Source organism: Bubalus kerabau, chromosome 6 (genome assembly GCF_029407905.1).
Source record: "Bubalus kerabau isolate K-KA32 ecotype Philippines breed swamp buffalo chromosome 6, PCC_UOA_SB_1v2, whole genome shotgun sequence".
Lineage (NCBI taxonomy): Eukaryota > Metazoa > Chordata > Mammalia > Artiodactyla > Bovidae > Bubalus > Bubalus kerabau.
Window position 1 is genome coordinate 110517479 of NC_073629.1, and position 24368 is coordinate 110541846.

Consider the following 24368-nt stretch of genomic DNA (forward strand, 5'->3'; position numbering starts at 1 on the left):
CCGACTCTGTGCGACCCCATAGACGGCAGCCCACCAGGCTCCTCCATCCCCCGGATTCTCCAGCAAGAATACTGGAGTGGGTTGCCATTTCCTTCTCCAATGATAAAAACCCTAATAGGGGCTTAATGACTGCTGACTGCTTTGCATAAGCAGTTTGAATTTTAACCCTAGGCTACGTGAAGCCACAGGACATCTCTGAACAGATACATGTTATAAATTTATCTGGTACTTTAGGAAACACTGTATGACTCGGAGGAAACTGAGCATAATAGTTAAGAGCATGAACTTTGGAATCTCACCAACTTGTTTGAATCCTAGCTCCACTGCTTATTAGCTTGGATGACACTGAAGAAATCATTTAACATTTTCAAGCCTCAGTTTCATCATGTATCAGGTGGAATAATAATTACTTCATAGGTTTCTTGTATGCACTGAATAGAGCACATACAAAGTGGTTAGCAGAGTTCATGGCACATAAGATACCCAGTAAATGGTAGTTATATTACTTTTTATTAAATGGTAGAAAAGGAGATCAGTTCAATATACTAGTCTGAACAATAAACTATGAAGGCTTAGCAGGGAAACAGAATGGTAAGAACACTGTAAAGGTCAATAGCAGTGTGGCCACCAGATCAGCAGGATCACTAAGAATCTATTAGAGGTACAAATTTTAATACCCCATCCTAGAATCACTGAAGCAGAAATTTTAAGAGTGGAGATCTGCAAACTGCTTTAATAAGCCCTTCAAAAGATTCTGATAGATGCTAAAGCTGGACAGTGAAGTGAAAGTCGCTCAGTCGTGTCCGACTCTTTGCGATACCATGAACTATACAGTCCATGGAATTTTCCAAGCCAGAATACTGAAGTGGGTAGCCATTCCCTTCTTCAGGGGATCTTCCCAACCCAGGGATCAAACCCAGATCTCCCGCATTGCAGGTGGATTCTTTACTAGCTGAGCCACTAGGGAAGCCCAAAGCTGGAGAACCACTGGTCTAAAGAATCAGTCTTCAACATGAACTAACTAGTAAACATGCAGTGAGAGTCTTTTATTACAAGAAGAAAGGTCTATCAATGACTGTACACACCATCTCTCAGTTGGGATCTCTGCTTCCAAGCCTATTCCGTTTAGCAAACCTCCGTAAGTAGAAGCACCTCCCAGTGCCACCAGCTTAAGAAAGGGAGCAGTACTCTCTGCTACCATTAGGCCCTATGGCCTCAATGTGAAGGTTTTCTTGACCTATTGTGAGCCCTACCTGGGGAAGCTGGCCTTCAGGAACCCCATCTCGGTAGAAGATGATGCGGGTAGGCTTGAAGCGCGTGGACTTGTAGAACTGGATGAGCAGCTCACGTACCATGTAGGATAAGTCTTCAATGATCTCCTGCCGTGGTCGCTGTACCCGCACAGTAGCACAGTAACGGCTGGGGTGGGCATCCATGCTGCCTACCACCTGATAATCAAAGAGGCAGGATCAGCTCCTAAAACCTCATACCCTCCCAACACTGTTAGTTCTGGGTTTGGGGAAAGACCTCTTGAGGGGGAGGAAAAAAACAAACAACCTAAGAAATCGAATGTGTAGGTTTTTTGGATTCAATAGTCCTGGTTTCCATCTCTGTTCTATCACACACATGGAAGTTATTTAACCCACCTGATCTTCTTGTTCCTCTTCTCAAATGGCGATAAGAGTAACACCTGCTTGCAGTACTGTTGTGGCACACGTAAGTCATCATGCACAGGACCTCTCCCACAGTAGGTACTTGCTAAGTTTGATTTCCCCACACCTTACAGAAGGGCATGTGATGGTTCAGCACTATTAGCTCAAAGAGTGACCTCATCCAAAAACAAGCTAATCTTTTCTTCAAGTGCTAATCTACCCCAGGAACTACAGTGAGCAGTGTTCTTGTGGATGGCAGGAACAACATTATTTTCTAAGGGGACAAAGGCCAGAGACTAGGATGGATGGCCACAAGGAAAATAAATATAAGCATAGTGTAGGGCTTCCCCACATTACTGAGATAGGCCCAGTCTGCCTAGAGAAACATGAAGGTTCAAGAAAAAGAAATGAAAAAGAAGGCCTGGTCCCATTAGTCAACTGAGAAGCCCTGTGAGACAGGGAGCAGAGCTGTCAGGAGAGGGATTAGGGGGCTATCTAATCTACTAGATGGGTCAGGGGTACAGAGAGAGTAAAAATACAATCCCAGTAACTAAGTAATTCACTTAAAAGGCATTTTGGAGAGGAGATATGGTCCTTCCCATATCCCAAAAGTGGGCACGGGGAGAAAGAGGGAAATTCAAACACGGAACAAAAGTGATGGAGACATAACCAAGTCTCTGGCCCCAGTCTACTGCTCTCTCTGAAAAGAAGGTATCATACAGAGTTAGCTTTATTAAAAAACCAAGGGACTGGTTAATAGGGATGATCAGCTGAAATAAAAAGATCTTGTGAAGGGTCAAGCACCAGAGTTGAGGGAAGGAAATCAGGTGTAGTCTTGGGGACTCAGAAGAGAACCTTACGAGGAAGTTGGAAAGCACCACTCACTGCTGTGATAGAAGGTTTTTTCCCATCCCCTGCTGGTGGGTGTGTAACATCTGCTCCCAGGAATATCACTGGTTGTTGAAAGACTGCAGAGCTAAACAAGGAAGAGAAAACAAATGGTGAGGAGTTGGGTCTTCTTTTCCTGGTACCATCTAGCACCCACTTTGGTCCCCTCTCCCTTGTGGCTCACTCTGCCTGGACAGTGTCCTATCTTTTCATCAATCTCCAGTATATGACCTTGCTTGACAAGGGCAAGTAAGCAATAGAGTTCATACCGCTGGTGTGGGACTAGGATGTTGTTAATGCCACCAAGTTTGACATTGATCTTCAGGCAAAGGTTAGACAGAGTCTGAGGCGAGGTCTTGACCACGTTCTTCACTTGCACACACTGTGTAGCCATTCCCAACAGAGTATCTCCAACACGTTTCACTTCAGCTATGAGCAGGGAAAGAACTGATTAGTGCATTCAACAAATATTTACTGAATGTCTACTTGATTCCAGGAAGTATATGAGGTGCTAGGGAACACAATGGTGACCAGAAACACATAGGGTCCCTACTCTTACAGTGCTTACTATCTAGTGACTAATTTTAAAAATCATAAAAAACATAACAATGATAAATGCTACAACAGGAAACTTCACAGAGCTATGACACAGAGAGCATATGATATAGTGTAATAACCTAGCCAGGAAAGGATTCTTCACTGAACTGAATTTAAAGGTAGAAAAGACCTTACAAGGGAGAGAGAATATGGAAGAGAGCATTCCAGGCCAAGGGAAGAGCAGGCAAAACGCACTCTGATAGGGGACAGAAACACAAACTGAAGAAACTGAAAGGTCAATCCAGCTATAAAGGAGAGCAAAGGAACTGCCATGTGAGAAAGAAAGTGGTGATTAGAACGACCTAGGAAAGAAACGAGGGTAGTTTAAGAAGGCAGTTGTCAGGATGGAGAGAAACAGATTCAAGAGACTATGTAAGGGAAAATAATTTTATGGATAACTTATGAGTTTCTAGACTTTTGTAATAGAACAGACAGATCTTAAGTTCTTTTTGAAACATTTTGAGTTTGAAGTGCTTTTTGGTCATCCCAGTGAGGATATCAATCAGGTAACTGAGTACAGCAATTGGAAGTTCAAGAATAGTCTGAAATGGAGATGTAAAATATGACATATTTAGGTACAGGTATGGCACCCCACTCCAGTACTTTTACCTGGAAACTTGCATGGACATAGGAGCCTGGTAGGCTGCAGTCCATGGAGTCGCTAGAGTCAGACACAACTGGGCGACTGACTTCCCTTTCACTTTTCACTTTCATGCATTGGAGAAGGAAATGGCAACCCACTCCAGTGTTCTTGCTTGGAGAATCCCAGGGACGGGGGAGCCTGGTGGGCTGCAGTCCAGGGGGTCGCACAGAGTCGGACACGACTGAAGCAACTTAGCAGCAGCAGTAATTGAACACATGATCTTGAGATCAACAAGGAAGAGAATGGAGTGAAAGGAGAGGGCTTAAACTCGATTCTTGAGGAGCTCACAATACTTGCAGAACAGGAAGAAGATGAGTCTGCAAAGGACAAAAATCCAGATATCTAGGAGGAAGATCAAGACAGTGTTGCAGCATGAATACCAGGGAAGAAGAGAGTGTTTTAAGAAGGAGTAAGTGTTCAACCAAGTCAAATGCTGCTAAGAGGTAAAACGAGGACCAGAATTTTGTGACACCAAGGCAAAAATTAATGGACAGAGGCAAAAACTGTTTTTGGTAATATCAAATACCATGGAGGAAACATGGGATCAATAAACAGTACAATATATTTTCAATGGGAGAAATTTGAGACTGTTTAAAAAGCTAAGGGATCATTTCTATCTCCAAGAGATACGGTCAGAAGGAAACCAGTGTCTGTTGAGAACATTCAAGAAAACCAAATAAAATTCATAAATCATCTTTCTGAAGGTAGTAGAGAGGTGCTAAGACAAAAGAACTGGAAGAGCTAACACTCCAGAGAGGATGAGAATCTCACAGAGGTGAGCCATCTGCTGTAGCTGCTTTGCCCTGGGTACATTTGCTGATTCTAGATGTGGGCAAGAGGCTGGAATTCTAGGCTTTGCACCAAAAGAGGAACCAATGCCAAGGGACAGAGAAAGTAACAGCCATTTCTGGCAAACACAAGCTAGTTCTAAATGTGAAAGGTTAAAAAAAACATTTAAAAGAAAACACAGACTAGTATCTTCGTGACCTTAGTATTAAACAGGACTCAGAAAGTATTAGCCATAAAGGAAAAATATTGATAAACAGGACTACATTAAAATTTTAAATTTCTGTTCAACAAAAGAACCCATTAAGAAAGTAAAAAGGCAAGCTATAGATATGTGTAGTACACATCATATTTAATAAAGGAATTATAAAGAACATCTAAGCCAATAAAAAAAGAGAAAGACCTGAGCAGGCACCTGTCAAAAGAGGCCAGTGAAAGAGCCAATAAAAATATAAAAAGATACTCAACCTCATCAATCACCAGAGAAATCAAATTAAAAAGCACAATGCAGTATTAACAAACATCCATATAAATGGCTAAAATGAAAGTGACAATACCAAGTTTGATAAGGATGTAGATAACTAGAACCCTCATTTTGCTGCCGATGGAAGTATACATCTGTACACTTAAAAGCCCTCCTAGTTACACACCCAATAGAAATGGGCACTATATTCAAAGGACATGTACAAGAATGTTCACTGAAGCATTATTTATAACACTAAAAGCCTGAAACAACCCAATTATGTCCATTAACAGTAGAATGGATAAATACATGTAAATTGTGTTAAAATCATATAATGGAAAAACTGTAACAAACTATAATTAAACAAACACAGACAAATCTAACAAACATAATGTTGAGTGAAAGAAGACAGACACGTAAAAAGGTACATGATATATGATTCCATTCACATAAAGTTCAAAGACAGTCAAAACCAATCTATGGTGTTAGAAACCAAAATAATAGTGGTTATCACTGATAGGAAGTTGTAGTAATCAGGAGCCTGGGATTGTGGTAATGTTTTACTATCAGAACTAGGTACCCCTGCTGTGACACTGAGAATTCACTGAATTGACCACAAAAGATCTCTATATGTATATTATACTTCAATAAAAAAATTACATTAAAAAATTATATCAGCTTAGTGGAGAGGAAGGAGTTAAAAATACTAAGGACAGGATGAGGCATATTAGCAGATTAGAAATGGAAATGTGACATTGTCCTCTTATACTTTTGGGACAATTGTAATGCATGTGGACCTTGTTTTGACTACCACTTGGCCTCTCAGGAAGGATGGTGAAGGATCTTTCAAGGAATCTGACAGCTCCTCTTATGTGCAGGCTTAATTCCTAGTCAAATGCCCCCATTACCTAAGTGGTATAATCAAAGAACATGTAAGTGAAAGAAACCCAAGGTCATGATCAAGGTATGAAGCTGGAGAGAGGTATAACATGACTGAGCCCAGGGTAGGGAAAACTCTCTGAGTAACACCTGACTTCTCCAAGCATGCCACACTACACTACACAGAGAGGCCAAAAATACTGGATTCTCCCTTTATGGAGGGAACCAGAAACATGGCTAATTATTCAAGGCAATTCTCCTAAAAAGCATCCTTATTTTCTAACCAAGGGACATCAATTTAAGGCCCAAGAGAGATGTGGATTGGAGATCAACCAACTGTCATAAGTACTGAGTATCATGTCAGTGGAAGGCTCTACCTTGGGTATGTATGTACAGAGGGAAGAAGATTTGGAGCAGAATCAGATCCACTCCATGCTCAAAACAATTAATTAATCAGCAACCTGATGCAATTTCTGGATGAAACCAGAAAGGTAGGATGACAAGATAAAGCTTCCAGGAATAAATACATTTAAATTAGAATTTGAAGGATAGAATTTTAAGGGCAAGGTGGGGCATAAAAAGAGTAGACAGTCTAACCTAAAATCACAGTCTATCTCTTTCTATCACCTTATCCTTCTTTTACTTTCTTTACACCTTTACCCTTTCTTCATAGCACTTCTTGTCTTGCTCCTCGACTGCAATGTAAACTCCTCAAGGCACAACTCTTGTCTTGCTGCTGAAGTCCTAGCACCAAGATATGGCCAACACATGGTAGGCTCTAAATAAATACCTGCTTGGGAGGGAAAAAGACTAAATAATTAAGAGCTTCTGATTTCTAGGCGTTGGAAGTTGTGCTTGCTTGCTTCTATTTTGCTGTTAATCTGTATCACATTGAGACGAATGACATGATGATTTGTGCGTAAGGAAACTGGGATTACTCCTTGCAAGGTGGCATTACCAGAATGAAACCTAACCAAAAGGCTGTCCTACTGGAAAAATACAGATACTACTAAAAGCAAATAAAAAAAGTATTTAGATATTTCAGGCAAAGGCAAATGATGTTAAGCAAAACCAGAGACTGGAAAGCACAGAAAGAATGTGCATTTGGAGAGCATCTACTAGGTCACAGACCCTGTGTTAGATGCTGTCTTTTATATAATTAATTAATGAGGCTGAGAAAGGTTAGGTAACCTAAGACAGTAAACTGGCATATTCAGGATTAAAATCCAGCTCTACCTAATTCCAGAACAAGTGATCTTTCTGGTATATGTAGCAAAGACATGTACAACATGAAGCTGAAAAGGTTAAACTAAGATTAGGCCCCCAAAACTTCTATTTTGTGAATAGTGACTAATGAAGGTTTTTTTTTTTTGAGAGTACCAATCACAAAAAGTCTTATCCAGTAATCTATACAAGAAAGACTTTAGAAGAAATGTTAGAATTAAATTGAGAAGAATGGGTGGCGAACAGGGAATACATCTTAACACTGTATTAAAAAAATAGCATTAGAGGTAAACAAAGAGAAGACAGACTGCCCCCAAAGTTTAGATAAAGGTACCCAGAAGCAATTGTGATACCAACGAGAAGAGCTTACTGGTAGACACAGAAGACAAGCTACTAAGAGGCAGTTCACCAAAACACATTATAAAAGCAAAGGGCACAACTGTTTTATCCACGAATGTATTCAGGATCTATCAGCGTTTCTTGTCATACACAGTAGGTAATCAATGAACTCTTGTGGAAGGAAGAAAAGTCAAAGGAAGAAATAGGAACTGCAGAGAGGTCAGTGTTGAATGAAGATCTTAATAATACATGATAACATCTAACAATAGTTGATGACTGAAACAACTGAAATGTATGAGAATTTCACGAGAATGAAAAGAGAGAAAAAGAGGGCAGAGTACAGAATTCTGGAAAATGCCAGGCATTCCTGGTAATTACAAAAACAATTAAGGAGAGACAGGAGAAAGTGTCAAGAAGTCAAGAGGAGAAAGGTCATTGGTGACCCTCTGCAGAGGAGGTTTAGGAGACTGGAAGAGGTAAGATAAATGGAAAAAAGCTAAGCAGTAAGTGGCTGGTGAGGAAGTGGGGGTAGAAAATGTACAGAACACATTTAAAAACTCTTCAAGTTTTTTTTTTTTTTTTCTTGAAGAAAAGCAAGAAAATAGGAAGAAAAAAACTAAAGGAGATGGCATGACTGTGGTAATGCATTCTAAAGATGTTTTAGGGTTAAAGTGTCCCAAAGGTAGCAGAATGAAAGAGAAACAAAGAGTACACATGGGTTAAATAAGATTAGAGGAGAGACACCTCTTCATTTGAAGATAAGAGCTGGAGAAGGAAAAAAAAAAAGTGAGAGAAAAACACTGAGTCAGAGATGGATATAGTCATTTCCATTCTTAAAAGAGAGGAAAAATAGAAGGAAAACTTCTCAGAGTCTAAGCCATTCCCAGCAATGGAACACCAACAGAAGTACCACAAATTGTGCTTGGGTGTGCTGCCCTGTGGCCTGACGGACAACGCCTCCTAAGGACAGGTACCTGGACTGACCGATCTCTGCATCTGGCTCAGCTTAGCCTGGCATAAACACCAGCACACAGAGGACTGCAGAAAATGCTACTGAAAGGGAGGGTGAGCAGGTAAACAGGACCAGAGGTGACTGACTGGCTCACACAAGTTGATATTTCTCCTCTAGGAGGAGCACTGACACTAAGGAACGGCTCTGGCTAGGCACCCCTAGGATCTTCCAGGAGCCACCCTGAGAAGAGTCCTATCACTGTAATCACTACTCCAAAAGAACTGTACCATACACTGGCGTCTTCCCGGGCAGGATGACGATAATGAGCTGCAGCCCTGAGTAGGTGTTCTTGAGATGCCGGAACATGGGCTCCACACTGTCTGCCCCCTGTGCATATTTGCAGAAGCAAGGCTGGCCCTGGATGGGCATCCCTGCATCCTTGGAAATCTTCCGCAGCTGGTCCGTGAAGTTCCTGCAGCACAAGCGTGGTCACGACAAGAGGCGGTAAGTCCCACTGGAATACTTCTAACCGAACGCCTCCATCTTAGGTCCCCAGCACTATGACAAGCACTAACAGATTCTAAGAGGAATGAGACATCATCACATCTAGTGTAAAAACCACATGTATAGTTGGGTAGAACAACGTAGGACTTGCTAAGTGTTCAATGGTATAAGCAGAGAGCTGAGGGAGCCTAGAGAAACGGGAATTCTCGAAGTCTCCCACCTGTCCCACTCAAGCAGCTGGTTCCTGTGTTCTAAGTCTACAGCAATAGGAAGATGTCCAAGAGGAAGGCCTCTTGGCTCAAATTAAAACAAATGAGCTTCCAACAGTGATCAGAACACAGGAGATGCTTGGGAAAAAATGTGCTCCCTCCTCCCCTATGGGTTGTTTGAAGCCTGAGAGCAAATAATTAAACAAGCTTCTTTCTTTGGGCTTTAGAGCTTTACCCTAAGAAAGGAAGACAAAGTTGGAAAAGAGGGTACACAAGCAATAGATTAAAAAAAAAAAAAATCAAGCTACTAAATATGACAGACTGAAAGGAGCAGCAGGAAATTCAATTTGTGAAAAACCTGCATTTAGATTAAAAGCAACAATGTACAAATAAGAGAATAAAAGCAATTGTTTAAGGGATGTTATTATATAGCACACAAATATCAATAAGATGGGTAGAAAACCTATGCAGTGAGAAAATAAATGTTTTCAATCAGTTTAAAAAAATGAGATTAATACAGTACAAAACGGTTGTGTAAAATTTTAAACCACTTATATAGGTATATAATACATATAAATTGGATAGAAAGATTACAGTAATTCAAGAAAGTGACTGCATCAGAAAGGAGAAATGAGACTATAACGGAGGATATAAAGGACTGTCAAATTTATCTGAAATATTTTATTTACTTTTTAAACAGGATAAAATAAACATGACAATACTCTGGATGATAGACACATGGATGTTTTCCATATTACTCTATTTTTTTAAGTTTCTCAAATAAACACTAGAATAAAAAATACAATCTATTATTTCATGTAACTAAGTACCAGGGCTCTGAAGGACTACTAAGAATGTTTCTGCCACTTCTCTGCTTTGCATACAACTACAGCATAGCTATTAAAAAAGCCAATGTGTTAACTAGCTTCCGTTAATAAGTGGATCTCCACTTCAAAGAAAGTGGTATCCCCTATCTTCTATTACCAGATCGCACTTGGGATATTATGTCCAGTGCTGGGGGCCACAAAGTGTTGAGAGAACTCTAGGATGGGGACTGTCTTAAAATCTTGTCCTAAAAGTGACACAGCTGAGGTAACAGGGACTCTTTAGCCAGAAGAAGAATTCTGAGGGTTAACCCTAGGACTCCCTTGCTGCTAAGTCACTTCAGTCGTGTTCGACTCTGTGTGACCCCAAAGACGGCAGCCCACCAGCCTCCCCCATCCCTGGGATTCTCCAGGCAAGAACACTGGAGTGGGTTGCCATTTCCTTCCCCAAAGCATGAAAGTGAAGAGTGAAAATGAAGTCGTTCAGTCGTGTCTGACTCTTCGCAACCCCATGGACTGCAGCCTACCAGGCTCCTCCGTCCAAGGGATTTTCCAGGCAAGAGTACTGGAGTGGGGTGCCATTGCCTTCTCCAAGGACTCCCTTATCCATCCCCAATTACCAATTTCTCTACCTCCATGGCCATCTTCCTCTCTTCCCCTTATGTCTCAGTGGAAATGATGGCTTTTCCTATGCTCTGGATCCCATTCTTTCATACACATGTAGGAACTTTGTTCTATTTCCTTTCTAGTTTTTCTGAATTCTATTTTCAGCCTCTGTTCACTATGCACATTTTCCGTAGACAATCTCATCCACTGCCACAGCTGAAAACTCCCAAATCTTAAATCTTTAGCCCAGGACTATACAAGCAACTGGCCCAGGTATACAAGTCACACATTACCCCCTGCATCCAGAGATCACTGCAAGAAGGCTGTTGTCTGGTGAACTGACTTCCAAATCAAAGATTCTAGGTTTATCAGGTTCTGTGCCCCAAAATATCCAAACAACAAGTTGCTCCTCAAAAGGACAGGACAGGGGAAAGACATGAGAATGAGAGAGAAACATACCCAGTATAGAACAACCAACAAGGTGACACAAAGCCAGAGTTGAGAGCCTTTCTAATACTGGTTAAGAAATCAGCCCTCCAAAGCCTGCCCAAGGCTAAGAGCAGGCCTAAATGGGGCCAAAATCCCAAGAACTCAGGAGAGGAGATAAGAGATACCCATTTAAGAGAACTATAATTGTGATGGAGGTAGCTGTGTCTCTGTGAGGGGAGAGGAGGGCCACAGTCTCCACATTCATCAGGGGCTGCTGTGACCCATTCTTATGAAAATCCCAAGGTCAGGTGAACTCACCAGGGCACACATCTCTACTGATTCCCATCAGTGCCCAAAGTGGTCAGCTCCACTGATTCTTTCTCAGCTCCAGAATGCACTGACCGTACTCCAGATCCAAAGAAAACAAAGAGCCAGCACTTCAAAGGACAGCAGGAACTGAACTGCGTACTTCTAATGGGTAAATTTTGTGGTATTTGAAAAATAAAAAAGAAGACTGCAGGGGGAGGGTCAATGACTCCTTCACTTATTCACTCATTCATTCAAGACCAGTATTCCCCTAAGCGATTCCTTTAAGCGCCTGGCTGTATCACTTTCTTCATTGCTGTCATCCACTCCCAGCTACTCAGCCACAAGTGGCTCAGAGGCCCTTACAACTCATGTTCACCTAACTCAGGTCACTCGGACCCAACTGAACAAATTCTGTCCATAGGAAAGGACAGCTCAGAGTACCAGCTGAACTTTTATTTCTAATTAGGAATATAAGCTCTGAAATTTCACATCTGATTTGCCCCCAATTTGACACTTTCTTGATAATGCGAACCTTGTACAAGTTACTTAACCTCTTTGAGCCTCAGTCTGCTGAAAATGGAAATACCACCACTACTCACTGTGAAGATGAAATAAAAGAACATAAAATTAGGTACAACGTCAGCATAGATATTACAGTCATCACTACCACTATTTACCACCCATGTTAAATACTGTAACGATAAAACAATTCAGGCCTCCCTTAGGAGCTTCAGGTCCTGAAATTATCATCTCTGACACAGATATGGCTCCTTATCAAGACTCCTGACCACAGAGGGACAGAAAAGAAGCAGGGAGGAGTTTAAGCCAGATAGCACAGGGGGCAGAGTCAAAAGTCAGAAAAAACAGACTACAGAGCAAATCTTGGCCCCTTGGGAGTAGGGAATTTAGGCAACTCTAGGGTCCTTCCCACCTTTCCACCCATACACTCAACCTCCTTACTTGAGCACTTCTTCTCGACACTGTTTTTGGGGTGCGAAGCAGGCGATGGCCCAGACTTTGATCTCAATGCCATTGTAGAACTGTTTCCCCCGCATGTCCCAGACACCCTGATTGGGTGTGGCAATGGCCCGGTTCTGGGGATAGGCAGAGGGGGTGCCCAGGTGAGCTTCAATAGAGCCAGGTGGGTAGGAGAGCAAAAGCCACTGGCTATAACAACCCAACCTCCCCCCATAAGCCCCAGAGACGTTGTCTGGCCCTGACCCTGCTCACCCGGCCGCCATACTGCAAGATGGGCGCCGGCAGCACTCGTCCTGTCACCTCCGTCATGTCATCCTTCACCTTGATCCCAAATTCCTGGATGTACGGATCTAGGTTGTAGCTGGCATTCTTCATCTGCAAGACAAAAGAAGGGGATCTCAGGAGAGCAGTAGCTTGGCAATACTGCTCACCCTCCGGGTCCCAAGCAGAAAGCCCTGAAGAGCAGCTGAGGCTGGTAAGGAATACCCCTAGAAAGGGGGAGAAAGTAGAAGATGAGGTAAGTGGGAGCAGATAACATAGGGAAGTAATACAGGAGAAAAAAAGAGATAGGAAGCAAAGCAGCTATAGGGTCAAGAAGGAAGAGCAGTCCCAGGTAACCAATCCAGACTTGTTTTCCTAAGAGTCCTGCCAAGGCAGAAAAGCATCTACTTGCTACCAGGGACTTCCATGACTGAGCAACCAAGCATACGTTTCTCTGCATCCTCACTGACCAGGCGGCTAATCTCCTCTTGTCTGTCTGGGGCCGATCTAGCTGTAGCCTTTATCATGGTTGAGGTCTGGTTGTCAGTCAGCTTCTTAATGCAGCGCTGCCCAGCCACAATGTTACAGACCTAAGGAAACGAGAAGAACAGGTAGCGCTGGCTTGAGTAGAGTCTACCCTGTACCCAGAGCCCCACAGAAAGGCCCTGGCTGCCAGTCCTGAGAAATGAACTACAAAATCTCTTGTTCACAGACAGGTAAGTTAGAAAACATTCATGTGCAATACAAAAGTCTAAATAGCCACTTTGTGATTAAGGGCTTAGGATCCAGAGCCAGATGTGGGTTCAGGGCTCATATGTTAAATACAGAGAACAGTAACAATTGTTTGGAGACTAAATAAAATAAAGCACTTAAAGAATCAAGTACAGTTCTGAACATAGTAAATACTCAGTGGTGGTGGTTTAGTCACTAAGTCGTGTACAACTCTTGCAACCCCACGGACTGTAGCCTGCCAGGTTCCTGTCCATGGGATTCTCCAGGCAAGAATACTGGAGTGGGTTGCCATCCCCAAACACTTAGTAAGTTGTACCATAAATTATTATTTACCAAAGGACCCAACCTAGAACTTTTTTGAATACTAAGAAAACTCAATATACACAAACTGGATTCTTAGTAGGCAGCTGTCCAACAGTAGCAGGCAGCAGGTTATTCCATCCTGCAACACACCAGGAGAACCAGACCTGGTTAGTTCTTAAGCCCCAGTATACAGCTGATCGCTGAGCCCTGAGCCTATAGAAATCACTGTCTCTGTTGACTGACGGTGTCCTCTGCTGGTATGAGGAACATCTTACCACATGGTTCCTCTGCACTGGGCCTAAGAGAACACAGTGGAGACCAGAAAAGACTTTCTAGTGATATATAAGATGTCCACTCTATTGCTTCCTGAATATACACGATATTCAAGAAGCTGTGAACAGGAAGCCTTTTGGCAGAGGAGAGAGAAACAACAGGTTTGGAAGACTTGAGTTTGAAGTCCAGCTTTGCCAATTCTAGATGACATTACCTTGGACAGGACTCTTAACCACTCTAAGACTCTGCTTCTTTAATTTTAGTCACAGGAAAAAACACTAGCTGTCCCTTAAAGCTGTTGTGAGGATTGAGATGAAATGAAATGTAAAACTTGCTCCCATAGGGCCAACACTCTAAGTACTGATTCTCTGCCTAATTTCCGGAGTTCATGGTAAACAATGGTAGGGAAAACCAGGACAAGGTCACCTATCCTTAAACTCTGTATTTCAAAGAATACACAGTAGTCAATTACTTAATGAAAACCCAGAATTGTTAAAATTTGTGAGGTTGCTCTTTTGAAGGCAATTTAAAGGTGCAGATAATTTCAATTACAGAATCAACACTAGGGGGAAAAAAAGCAGAGATGTGGAGAAACTGGATCCCTTGTGCATTGCTGGTGGGAATGTAAAACGGTACACCTGTGTGGAAAACAGTATGGTGAGTCCTCAAAAAATTAAACACAGAATTACCATATGATCCAGTTATTCCACTTCTGGGTATGTACTCAAAAGAAACGAAAGCAGGGACTACAACAAATATTTGTACATCTATCTTCACAGCAGCATTATTCATAATAGCTAGAAGGTGAAAGCAACCCAAGTATCCATCAATAAATGAATAAACAAAATGTGTTATATACATACATGGAAATATTATTCAACCTTAAAAAGGGAGTTCTGACATACGCTACAACATAGATGAACCTTTAAGACATTACGCTAAGTGAAACTGGCCAGTTTAAAATAGCCATGTATTATATAATTTCATTTATATGAAGTGTCCAGGATAGACAAATCCATAAAGACAGAAGCAGATCAGAGATTAGTAGGGGCTAGTGCGGAGGATAAAAGGAATGGTAAGTGACTATTAATGGGTGTGGCCTTTCTTTGAGGGATGATGAAAATGCTTTAAAATCACACAATGGTAATGATTATGCAACTCTGTAAATACACTAAAAACCACTGAAGTGTACATTTTAAGAGGGCAAACTTTATGGGATGAGAATTATGTCTCAATAAAGCTATTCTGAAAAAAATATATCACCTACAATAGCCTATATGATTTGACCCTGTACCTCTCTCCAAAATCATCTCCTACTTTTCTCCTCATAAACCACATGCCAGTCACTATGTCCTTCTATCTCTCTCAAGAATATCCAAGCTCTCTGCTGCTTACGTACTTGCTATTAAACTCATGCCTAAAAGGTTCTTCCTTCAGGTTGTTAAAAGATTGGTTCTATCTCATAATTTGGGACTCAGCTCAAATTATCTCCTAAAAGAAGCCTTCCCTGACCACAGAAACTAAAGTGAATCTCCAACCCCCTCCACTTTATGACTGTCCCCAGTATTCTTACCTGGAGAATCCCATGGACAGAGGAGCCTGGTAGGCTACAGCCCACTGAGCTACAGCTCAGTCGGACATGACTGAGCGACTTCACCTCACCTCACCTCACCTCACCTCACCTCAACCTTATGACACTTAGCACCATCTGAAACTATCGTAATTTGTCTATTTTCCCCTTTTAGATTTTAAGCTCCATGACAGCAAGGACCCTGCCTCTCTTGTTGCCTTCCTGGCACCTAGGAGTATATGACTTTAGCAGGAGCTCAATAAATATTTGTTAAATAAACAAGCAACAGTAAAAATCAAAATATGTCATTATATAAGTTATTCACCATGGAAACTATTGTTTAAACAGAAATCATGTCAATTTGCTAATAGATCTCAGCTTGCAATAGCTATTACCTAAAGCCTATCCACTTAGCTGGAACAGCCCCTAAAGACTTCTGCTTACATCTCAGAGAACATGCTGTCCTCATCTCATTTTCTATGCATCAGCAGCTATTAACTATGTCAGAGTTCTTGGGTTTGGGGATCTCTTCTTTCTCCCTTCAGCCTAACTTCCTCTGGTTAGTTCTGAAATCCCAAAAGCTCACAGAAGGCTAAGGTCCCAGATATCTGACCCCCACTGCTAGAAGAGAATAAGACAGTAATCTAGGCTAGTGCTTCGTCAACATAAACTTTCATATTTGACAGAATCTTTGGATTCTGTAAAAAGAGATACTGATAAAGCAAGCCTAGGTGGAACCTGAGATTCTGCATTTCATACAAGCTCTCAGATAATAACTATGCTCTTGGTCTGCTGACCACACTTTGAGCAGCACTGGACTAGACAATGAAGCAGTCAGAGGTAGGTTCTCAGTACACATTCTGGCTGCCAACAGGGAAGACCTAAACATTATGGCTAGTGTATAACAACCAAATACAGACTAGTGGTTCTTCATTTGCATTCTATGACTTAAAGAGCATTACTATTCTTTCTTTAATTGCAGAATTTCAAAGGTTGGCTGAAGCATAAAAATATGACAAATCTTGGTTAAAACTTTTTCAAAAGGAACGCACTGATGACTGGGGAAATAGGATTTCCATTACAGGTAACATTCACCTCCAATATCTGTAAAATAAAGTACATTTGTACATTTAGGTTATTTAGGATTCCCAGCTCCAGATAGGGAAAGAGAAATTAAGAGGACATGAGTGTATCTTAGAGTGTTCATTATCTTTATTGTAGTGATGTCAAAACACATCAAATGGTACACGTAAAATGTGCAGTTTATTGTACGTCAACTATAAATAAAGTCATACAGAAATGAATAAGTAAATAAATAAATAAAGGACATGCGTGCAGGTATCTGAAATCTCTGTCCTGAATGAACTAATTACTTATTAAACAGTAAATACATACAGCTTCGCCTCTGCCTGGAAGTCCTGAAAAACCATGAGAGCAGGATGGAAGATAAGAATTCAGCAGTTAAGAATGATGACTGCATTTCACAGAACGACCTCTCAGAATATCACTTTTCCAAGCCTTAAAATGATGAGACTATAAATGGAAGAACAGACCTCTGATGATCTGTGTGCAGGTACAATGCTTGTTCCCCAGCCCAGCATTACTCGGCAGCCTCACCTCTAGGGGCAGGTAGGTATGCTTTTGTTCCTGGCCAACTTGCAGGCAAGGCAGGTGGGGATACTTGAGCTGCAGGTTATATTTCTGCTTGAAATACTGGGCCACTGTGCACTCCACAGTCTGTCCACTCTCCAGCTGCAGAGGAAACCTGTTTGGGGGAAGGGAAAGAGGTGTCATAGTCCAGCATTCAGTAACACCTTTCTAGACCTATAACCATGCACAGGGCCAGACTTGACTTCATTCCTTTCCAGCCTCTGTGAACACTCCTGCCACTCATGGGAAAGCAGAGGCAACACAGGGCTCCAAGAGTGAAGCCAAAGATTTGAAAAACAAGTTATACAATGGTCAGATCATATCTGATTCATCTGTATTTCTAATGTTGAGCATGAAGTCTGACACACAGTAGTCACTCATGGTCCAGCACAGTCTGAAGTGAAGATTTTAGATGAAATCAGTGATAACTTTCCCCAAGGTCTAACCCAGGATCTCAGCTTTCTTTTTCAGGAGTAAGTTCAGAGAGATTCTAACATTTATAGAACTGAGAAAGAAGCCAGGGAGACATTTGCTCTACAGTAAAAGTCCAAGAAGGAAAAGTAGAGACCAAGAAGGTAAAAATGGTAGGGAGAGTCTCTATCAATGAATCTGGGAATGTTAGGGGAGGGATGCCAAATTCCTACAGTTTATCTTCAAACACAGAGCTCATCCTCAGGGCCAGGTTGGGGGATGAAGAGTGTGAACGGAGTATGTTGAAATATCTTCCTGGTGGCCCTCTTCCACCAGTGGTATGGCTTAGCAGCCCCATCAACTTACGTCTGATGGCTGGCAGGGCGGCGGGTAACATTACACACACGGTATTTCCTCTTCATCTGTCCACAGTGGGTCACTTCCACCTTGAGGCCTGGGATATACACACTGCTTGTCAGAGTTGGAAAAGGTTGATCATGTGCCCAGGCTTGGCCTCTCGCCTGAATATATCCCAAGGGGATTTCCTTTTAGAACTAAAGAGAAAGTAGCACTGACTCCCCTCCCGACCTGGCTGGGTCCTCACCCTTGGTCTCCTTGGTGAAGCGCACACGAGAAAGTAGCACTGATTCCCCTCCCCACCTGGTTGGGTCCTCACCCTTGATCTCCTTGGTGAAGCGCACACGCTGAGAGTCCGTGAGGGCTTTGGGCTGCTCATCTATGTTCCTGATGTCGAGCACCTCACACATGAACTCAATCACTGGCTGTGCCTTGTAGAAGGCAGTGGCTGAGACTGTGGGGACAGGGTAGGTACAGCTCAACTCAGATTCTGTCTTCCAGAATAAACGGAGGCACTGCTCTTTACACCCTCTTCCTCATAGGGTATAGGGATGGGGGCGGGCTCCCAGGGCTGCAGGGATTAGACTAGGAGTGTGGTTACAGAGCTGGGAGGGATGAGGCTGGGAGTGTGGTCACTGGACTCAGGGTGCCCCTGGCTCCATAGCTCTCCCCACTCACCATCAATGTTGAGCATCATCTTCCACATGGCAGGGCGCACAGACTGGTGAAAGCCGAACCAGACCTCGCGCCCACCCCCCAGCGGGTGGTAGTAGCCCTCAGGCGGTGAGAAGAAGGAGCGGCCCACAGGGGTGTACCTGGCAGGGACAGGCAGAGAACTGGTCCCTCGGGCACAGGCCCCCACCCTGTGAGGCATCCTGGGCACGGAGGAGCCCTGGCCTGGAAGGCAGGACACCAGGGCTTTAATTCCAGCTCTCATCTTTTACTAGCTGTGTGACTGACCTTGTACAAGACTCTACCCTTTTTCTGCCCTGCAGAGACAGATGGGGTGAGGTCCAAAAATAACTAAAAGGGACAGGACCAAAGCTTTGTACCACCTAATTGTATATGCACACTTGCCTGGCATACAGTAGGGTTTCAAAGAATTTTTTACTTGAAAGGCATACTGCGGGACCTTAAAATATATGCTCACTTCCCTCCTCCTCCCATACACTTCTGCCACCACTAGTAGCCCAGATATTAACTACACCAAGTACCTCATGGATGCCAGGTGCCTCATGGCTACATCCAGGGCTTGTACAGACTCCAGGGGAACAGGGATCTGGCCACTGACCAAGGCTTCATGCAGCATGCGCCAGCTCACAATGGCCAGCCACTTGATGGAGACCTTGAAGATTCGATCCTTCCCTTCCCCAGGGATTGTCACCTCAAAGTCAACCTTCAGGAAAGAGGAAGGAGTGAGAGATTTCCAATGCTTTCCCACAATTCAATGTTCTTGCCCTGCCCCTACTGTCCCTAACCCCTAAGATTTGCCAAGAATCTGCTTCTTAGGCTGATAAGGACTCACAATGAAGACTTCTGAGTAAATCCAGCCCCTAAGTCTCCAGCCACCTTGGCTCAGTGTATCTCTCTGCCCCTCTCAAACACACTTAGTAGGAAGTCCTTCAGGTCTATTTTAAGTCTAATCTCAGTCTGTTTGGGACACAGACATACAGTAGGCTAAATAAACATAAGTACCTACCCATTCCTCAACCTAAAACACACTTTCTCAGCACAAACAATGAAAGGGATGTGCAAACACCAGACTCCAAACAGGCTTACTTGAGCTCTGTCCCTCCCCAGACCCTTGACACAGGTCCAGCATAACTCTCAACCATACCCGTTCATTGCCAATGGGCAGTGCTGTGACAGTGTAAATGTTCTTCTTTCCATCATACACGGGCTTGCGGTCACCAAATATCTGAGGCTTGAAATGCTGGACCATGTATTCCACCACTTCCCTGTGGAGAATGGGAAAGGCCAGAGGAAGCTGAAAGACTACTATTTCAAACTCCTGGAACTAATTTAAAGTCCAGGCAATGTTCCATCTACCTACCAGCTACTAATTCTGTCCTACCGGCTACTAATCTCTATAACAGTGCTTCTCAAGCTTCATATGAATCACCTGGAGATATAAAATGCAGATTCTGATTCAGCAGATTTAGAGCTAAGTCTGATGTTCTACATCTCTAACATGTTGTCAGGTGGTATTTTTGGTCCTTGGATCACCAAGGCTCCAAAGGACCCAAAAGGGTGATTGTGAGTGCCTTCTGAACAGAAGAGGAAGCCGAGGGGACAAGAGCTTAATCTCAGGGTCCATCCAGAATCAGGAACAAAAATCCAGGCTGATAAATGGATAATCAAAAAAGGTAGAGGAAGAAGCCTGAGTTGGAACAGGAATAAAGTGTGGAAGAAGAACTTCATCTCTTCCATCTCTCTCTGAAGACTTTAGTTCTACCATCCTGTTTTCTCTCCATTATTATCTCTTTCTTGATTTCACTTCCTGTCCTCTGCTATTTAGATTTCAGAATATCCATCTGTCCTTCAAAATCCCAACCCATCTGACCTCTTCACTTTCAAAATCAAACATCTTGAATACTGTCGGATAAAAAGACTGAGAATATTATTGGAAGCCAACTGTAAACACATGCTTTCAATGTCAATTAGGCCTCAGTGCTGCCCAGCAATCTTTTTCTTAACTCTGATCACTTCCATCCTCGTAGGTTGTAGCAAACCTTCTCCACTACCCCCGTAACAATAGCACCCATTCCTACCTCAGATCAAAAAGCATCTTTAATAATTTTGAAAAGAGTACAGTGTAGAAGGCAAGGCCACCCTCAAGTTTCCAGACATATAAACAAACACATTTATATACACAAGCCTTTCCTTTTTCTTTCCTCTCACACTTGAAATATCCCTTCTATGTATAAATTTTTAAGTATCTGAAAATATGTTCAACATCACTCATTAGAGAAATACAATTTAAAATCAGACCAAGATATAATTCTCTACTTACCAGAATGCCAATGATTAAAAAATCCAATATATCGAATTGGTGCAGACATGGGGGGATACCTTACTAATGGGGATATAAATTGGTACAACTTACCTTAAAAAACACAAAACAAAAACTGGCACTACCTCAAAAATTGTAAATGCACTATGCCAGCAATTCTAGTCCTAGGACTTTATCCTACAGATACACTCATACTTGAGAGCAAAAATGTATCTCTATTAATATTCTACAGAGTTTCATTTTTGTAGCAAAAGTTTAGACTTGACCTAGATGCTCCTGAAGAGATTATTATTAAATATCTTATAATAAAGAATGAGGCACCTGTAGGAACTGATATGTATCACTTTCCAAAGTACGTTGCTCAGTGGAAAAAGCAAGGTGCAGAGCAAGATTTATAAGATTCCGTATTCCGTGTGTTTTAAAATGTTTGTATACAGATATACTTGCATATGTATAGAAAAATATCTGGAAGTGTACTGAAGGGTAAGGACGAATGCATCTGGGGAAAGGGACTAGGGGACTGGAGGTCAGGGTAATAGGAGACATTTTTCACTGTTACTCTTTCTGTAATATTAAAAACTTTTTTTATACTGTGCATGAATAGTTTTCAAATAATAAAATAAATTAATTTTAAGAAGAACTATTACTTCTAAGGCTAATTCCTCAAATTGTGTATCCTGTATGTCCTCCTGCCTTAGCCAGAACATCCCACTCATTCCTTTCCTCTCTGTCCTGTACCTTTAACCTCTCCTACACTAGCTCCTTCTTGGTTTATAAACATATCCACATCTCATTCTTAAAAATTTTTCATTTATTCATTTCAACAAATAATGAAATGCAGCAGGCTTGAGCCCTATAATCTTCTCAAGCCAACACATTCCTTGTCTCCCATGCTTCACTGTCAACTTATCTAGAAAAAAGCTATCTGCTCTCACTATCCCTACCACATCACCTTCCACTTATTTCTTAACTCACTCTTACCAACTGAGCCACCAGGGAAGCCCCTATTCCTTAACTTACTCTTAGATTACTAGCCCAACTCCTCCACTGGAACAGCTGTAGCAAAAGGTTATCAATAGTCTCCAAATAGCCAAATCCAGTGATCTATTTCAACATTTACCTTAAGTTAGAATCTCTTCCTGGAAAATGTTCTTGAATTTGGTGATACCACCTTCAACGAGTTTTTCTTTTACCTCTCTGGATTCTTTTAAGGCTGTGAGACTCAGGAAAACAAGGACTACCTGACTTAATGGCTTAAATGTGCATCACTTACCGGTTGACTCTGCGAGGACACTTATCTGGCTTGATATCCACTTCGTAGTGATAGACGTCAATCTTAGGGATGTCCACTTCAAAGTAATTGGCCAGGAGCTTGATTGGTTTCCCCACAGTGCCAATGCCAGGCCGGCGAGGTGCCTGGAACACCTGCTGCAGCGGGGGCAGGTAGGCGCCTGCAGCTACAAGACAGAGAGCCTGGTGAGGGTAAAGTCTGGTAATCTCCTTACCACTCCGATCAGAGAAAGCACAAGACTTCCTAGCATGAGAGCAGCAGAGTGTAGGGGAAGCCTCTTTCCTGCCTACCCAACCTGAATGAGGACTTCCACTGGTTGAAACCCAGGCCATTTTTTTTTTCCTTCCAGTTAGGAAAATTACCCTTGTTATCTATCTTAAATTCATCAAGTGAGTACATAATAACTTCCTATAAAGGGACTAAATTTGGCTTTCTTTCCTCTACTAGATTGAGACATCTGCCTCCACCAGGTACCCAGCAGACCCTATCATCTGTCAGCTAGATGCTCACTTCACTCATCACCATCCTGAACACACAAAAAAGCATCACCTTAAAGCTCCTCCAACTGCAGGCAGGAGGAAGACCTAAAGAAGGCCAAGTGCCAGGGAAAGGGGTGGGGTGGGGCAACAAGCAAGGAAGAAGGCCAATGTCTGGGAAAAGATTAAGGCAACAGAATGGCTGAGGTTGGAAAAGGAGAAAAGGCTAACAGGACAGATTCTGGAGACCAAGGAAAGGAGAGAGGCTGACACAGGGAGCTGCCAAAGAGGCTAGAACTGGAGGTCACAGCAGAAAAATGCTTGAATTGGGAAGGAGGAAAGGGTGGAATAGGGGCTGGGGCAAGATAGGTTACAGCTGACAGCTTAGGCAGGAAGTAAGGCTGCTAGTGGGGAGAGAATGAAGCAAAAGTTCAAAGGAAGAAAAATCTAGGGAATGAAGGTCGGCTAAACATAGGTGACTAAGGCAAGAGCAGGCTAGAGTAGAGGACTTAGGAAGGAGGGGCAGCAATTATCATGCTGGAGAAGATGAGATTACTGGCTCTGGGAAGAATACAAGATTCTCCAGGCCCACATCTCCTTCCACACAGAGGGCCCCAACAGTTGCAGTAGGGATCAATTTTAAGACACTGGAGGCCCCTGAGAAAGGGCTAGGGCTGGGCCAACTCCCACTACTTTCTCCTCTTTTGCCACCAGCCTGATTGCTGCCCCTAGTTTTATTTTCTAGCTTGAGGGGAAAGGGAAGACAAAAGGAAAACTGCCTAAGAGAACCCTTTGTCCACATCTACTATTGTCCTGGCCAATAGAGGACCAGCCCAGTTGGGAGGAGAGAGGGATAAAACAGCGGAGAACCTCCCATTATCAGAGAGATCTGCTTTCACAGTTGGCCAGGCTGGGGGGATGGGGCATATCCTCAGCTGGGGGGGTCAGGAAGAGGTCAGAACCCTTCAAGGGAGGGGCATGCTTCCCAGAGCTAGCGGCTGTGTCTCCTTCTAACCACTGGTCAAGCCTACCCTACAGGGAAACAGGGAAATGGAGGCCCAGCCTGGGGAGAAAAGGCCTTCAGAGCTCAGCTACCAGGGGAAGTAAAAGCTTAACTACTAGCCCCTGGCCACCAACTGTAGAAAGAGCTGGACAGACATTATATACAAGCCATAGTCAGACATACACATCCAAACACATACTTAGAACTGGACAGTTTACCTTCGTACACATACCCCTCACCAACCTAGACTGTGAGTTCTTCAAAGATACAAAGACTGTATGTATCTGCCTTGGTCACTGCTGAATCTCCAGTGTCTGGCATACAGGAGGTGTTCAACACACAGATAAGAAACCAATTAACAAACAGAACCGTAGACATACCACAAAGAACACACAAGCACAAGCGCACACGCACGCACACACACCTGCAAACTGCTCAGAAACAATTATAAATCCAGCTCAGAACAAACAAGACCCTAGAGGAAGTAGCTGGTAGGAGATACCCTTCCCCTCCCCAAGTTCTTACATTCCATTCACCTCCTTAGCCTCCCAGGCTGAATAATTGTTTGGAGTCTTGGGAGAAAGACATCCCCTAGAGCTAGCGGCTGGGTAGAAATGATGGGGGATGGGACAGACACTCTAGCCTCAGAGGCTTCTCTTCCTCAGAAATAGGACTACACACCAGGCTTAGCCTTAGGCACCCTCCATTCCTAGGAGGCTCTGAGAAAACAGGGAGGCCCCCACCCT

General features: G+C 42.9%; 1 protein-coding gene across 6 annotated transcripts in view; it reads right to left on the reverse strand.

Annotated features, from left to right (window-relative positions):
• LOC129655699 (protein argonaute-1) overlaps positions 1-24368 on the reverse strand; it is a 55910-nt gene that overhangs the window by 8857 nt on the left and 22685 nt on the right. For 4 of the 6 annotated variants that reach the window (XM_055586415.1, XM_055586416.1, XM_055586413.1 and 1 more), the window contains exons 2-15: positions 22126-22309; positions 19677-19797; positions 19054-19235; positions 18518-18654; positions 18159-18293; positions 17849-17936; positions 17039-17186; positions 13014-13133; positions 12535-12657; positions 12265-12398; positions 8711-8895; positions 2810-2969; positions 2538-2628; positions 1254-1448 (exon numbers count right to left, since the gene is read on the reverse strand). In XM_055586415.1, the coding sequence (XP_055442390.1) occupies positions 1254-1448; positions 2538-2628; positions 2810-2969; positions 8711-8895; positions 12265-12398; positions 12535-12657; positions 13014-13133; positions 17039-17186; positions 17849-17936; positions 18159-18293; positions 18518-18654; positions 19054-19235; positions 19677-19781 (1803 nt within the window). In that variant the 5' untranslated portion in view covers positions 19782-19797; positions 22126-22309. Of the gene's footprint in view, positions 1-1253; positions 1449-2537; positions 2629-2809; positions 2970-8710; positions 8896-12264; positions 12399-12534; positions 12658-13013; positions 13134-17038; positions 17187-17848; positions 17937-18158; positions 18294-18517; positions 18737-19053; positions 19236-19676; positions 19798-22125; positions 22310-22692; positions 24304-24368 lie in introns of those variants that run through there. The other 2 variants (XM_055586414.1, XM_055586417.1) reach the window with 2 other exon arrangements.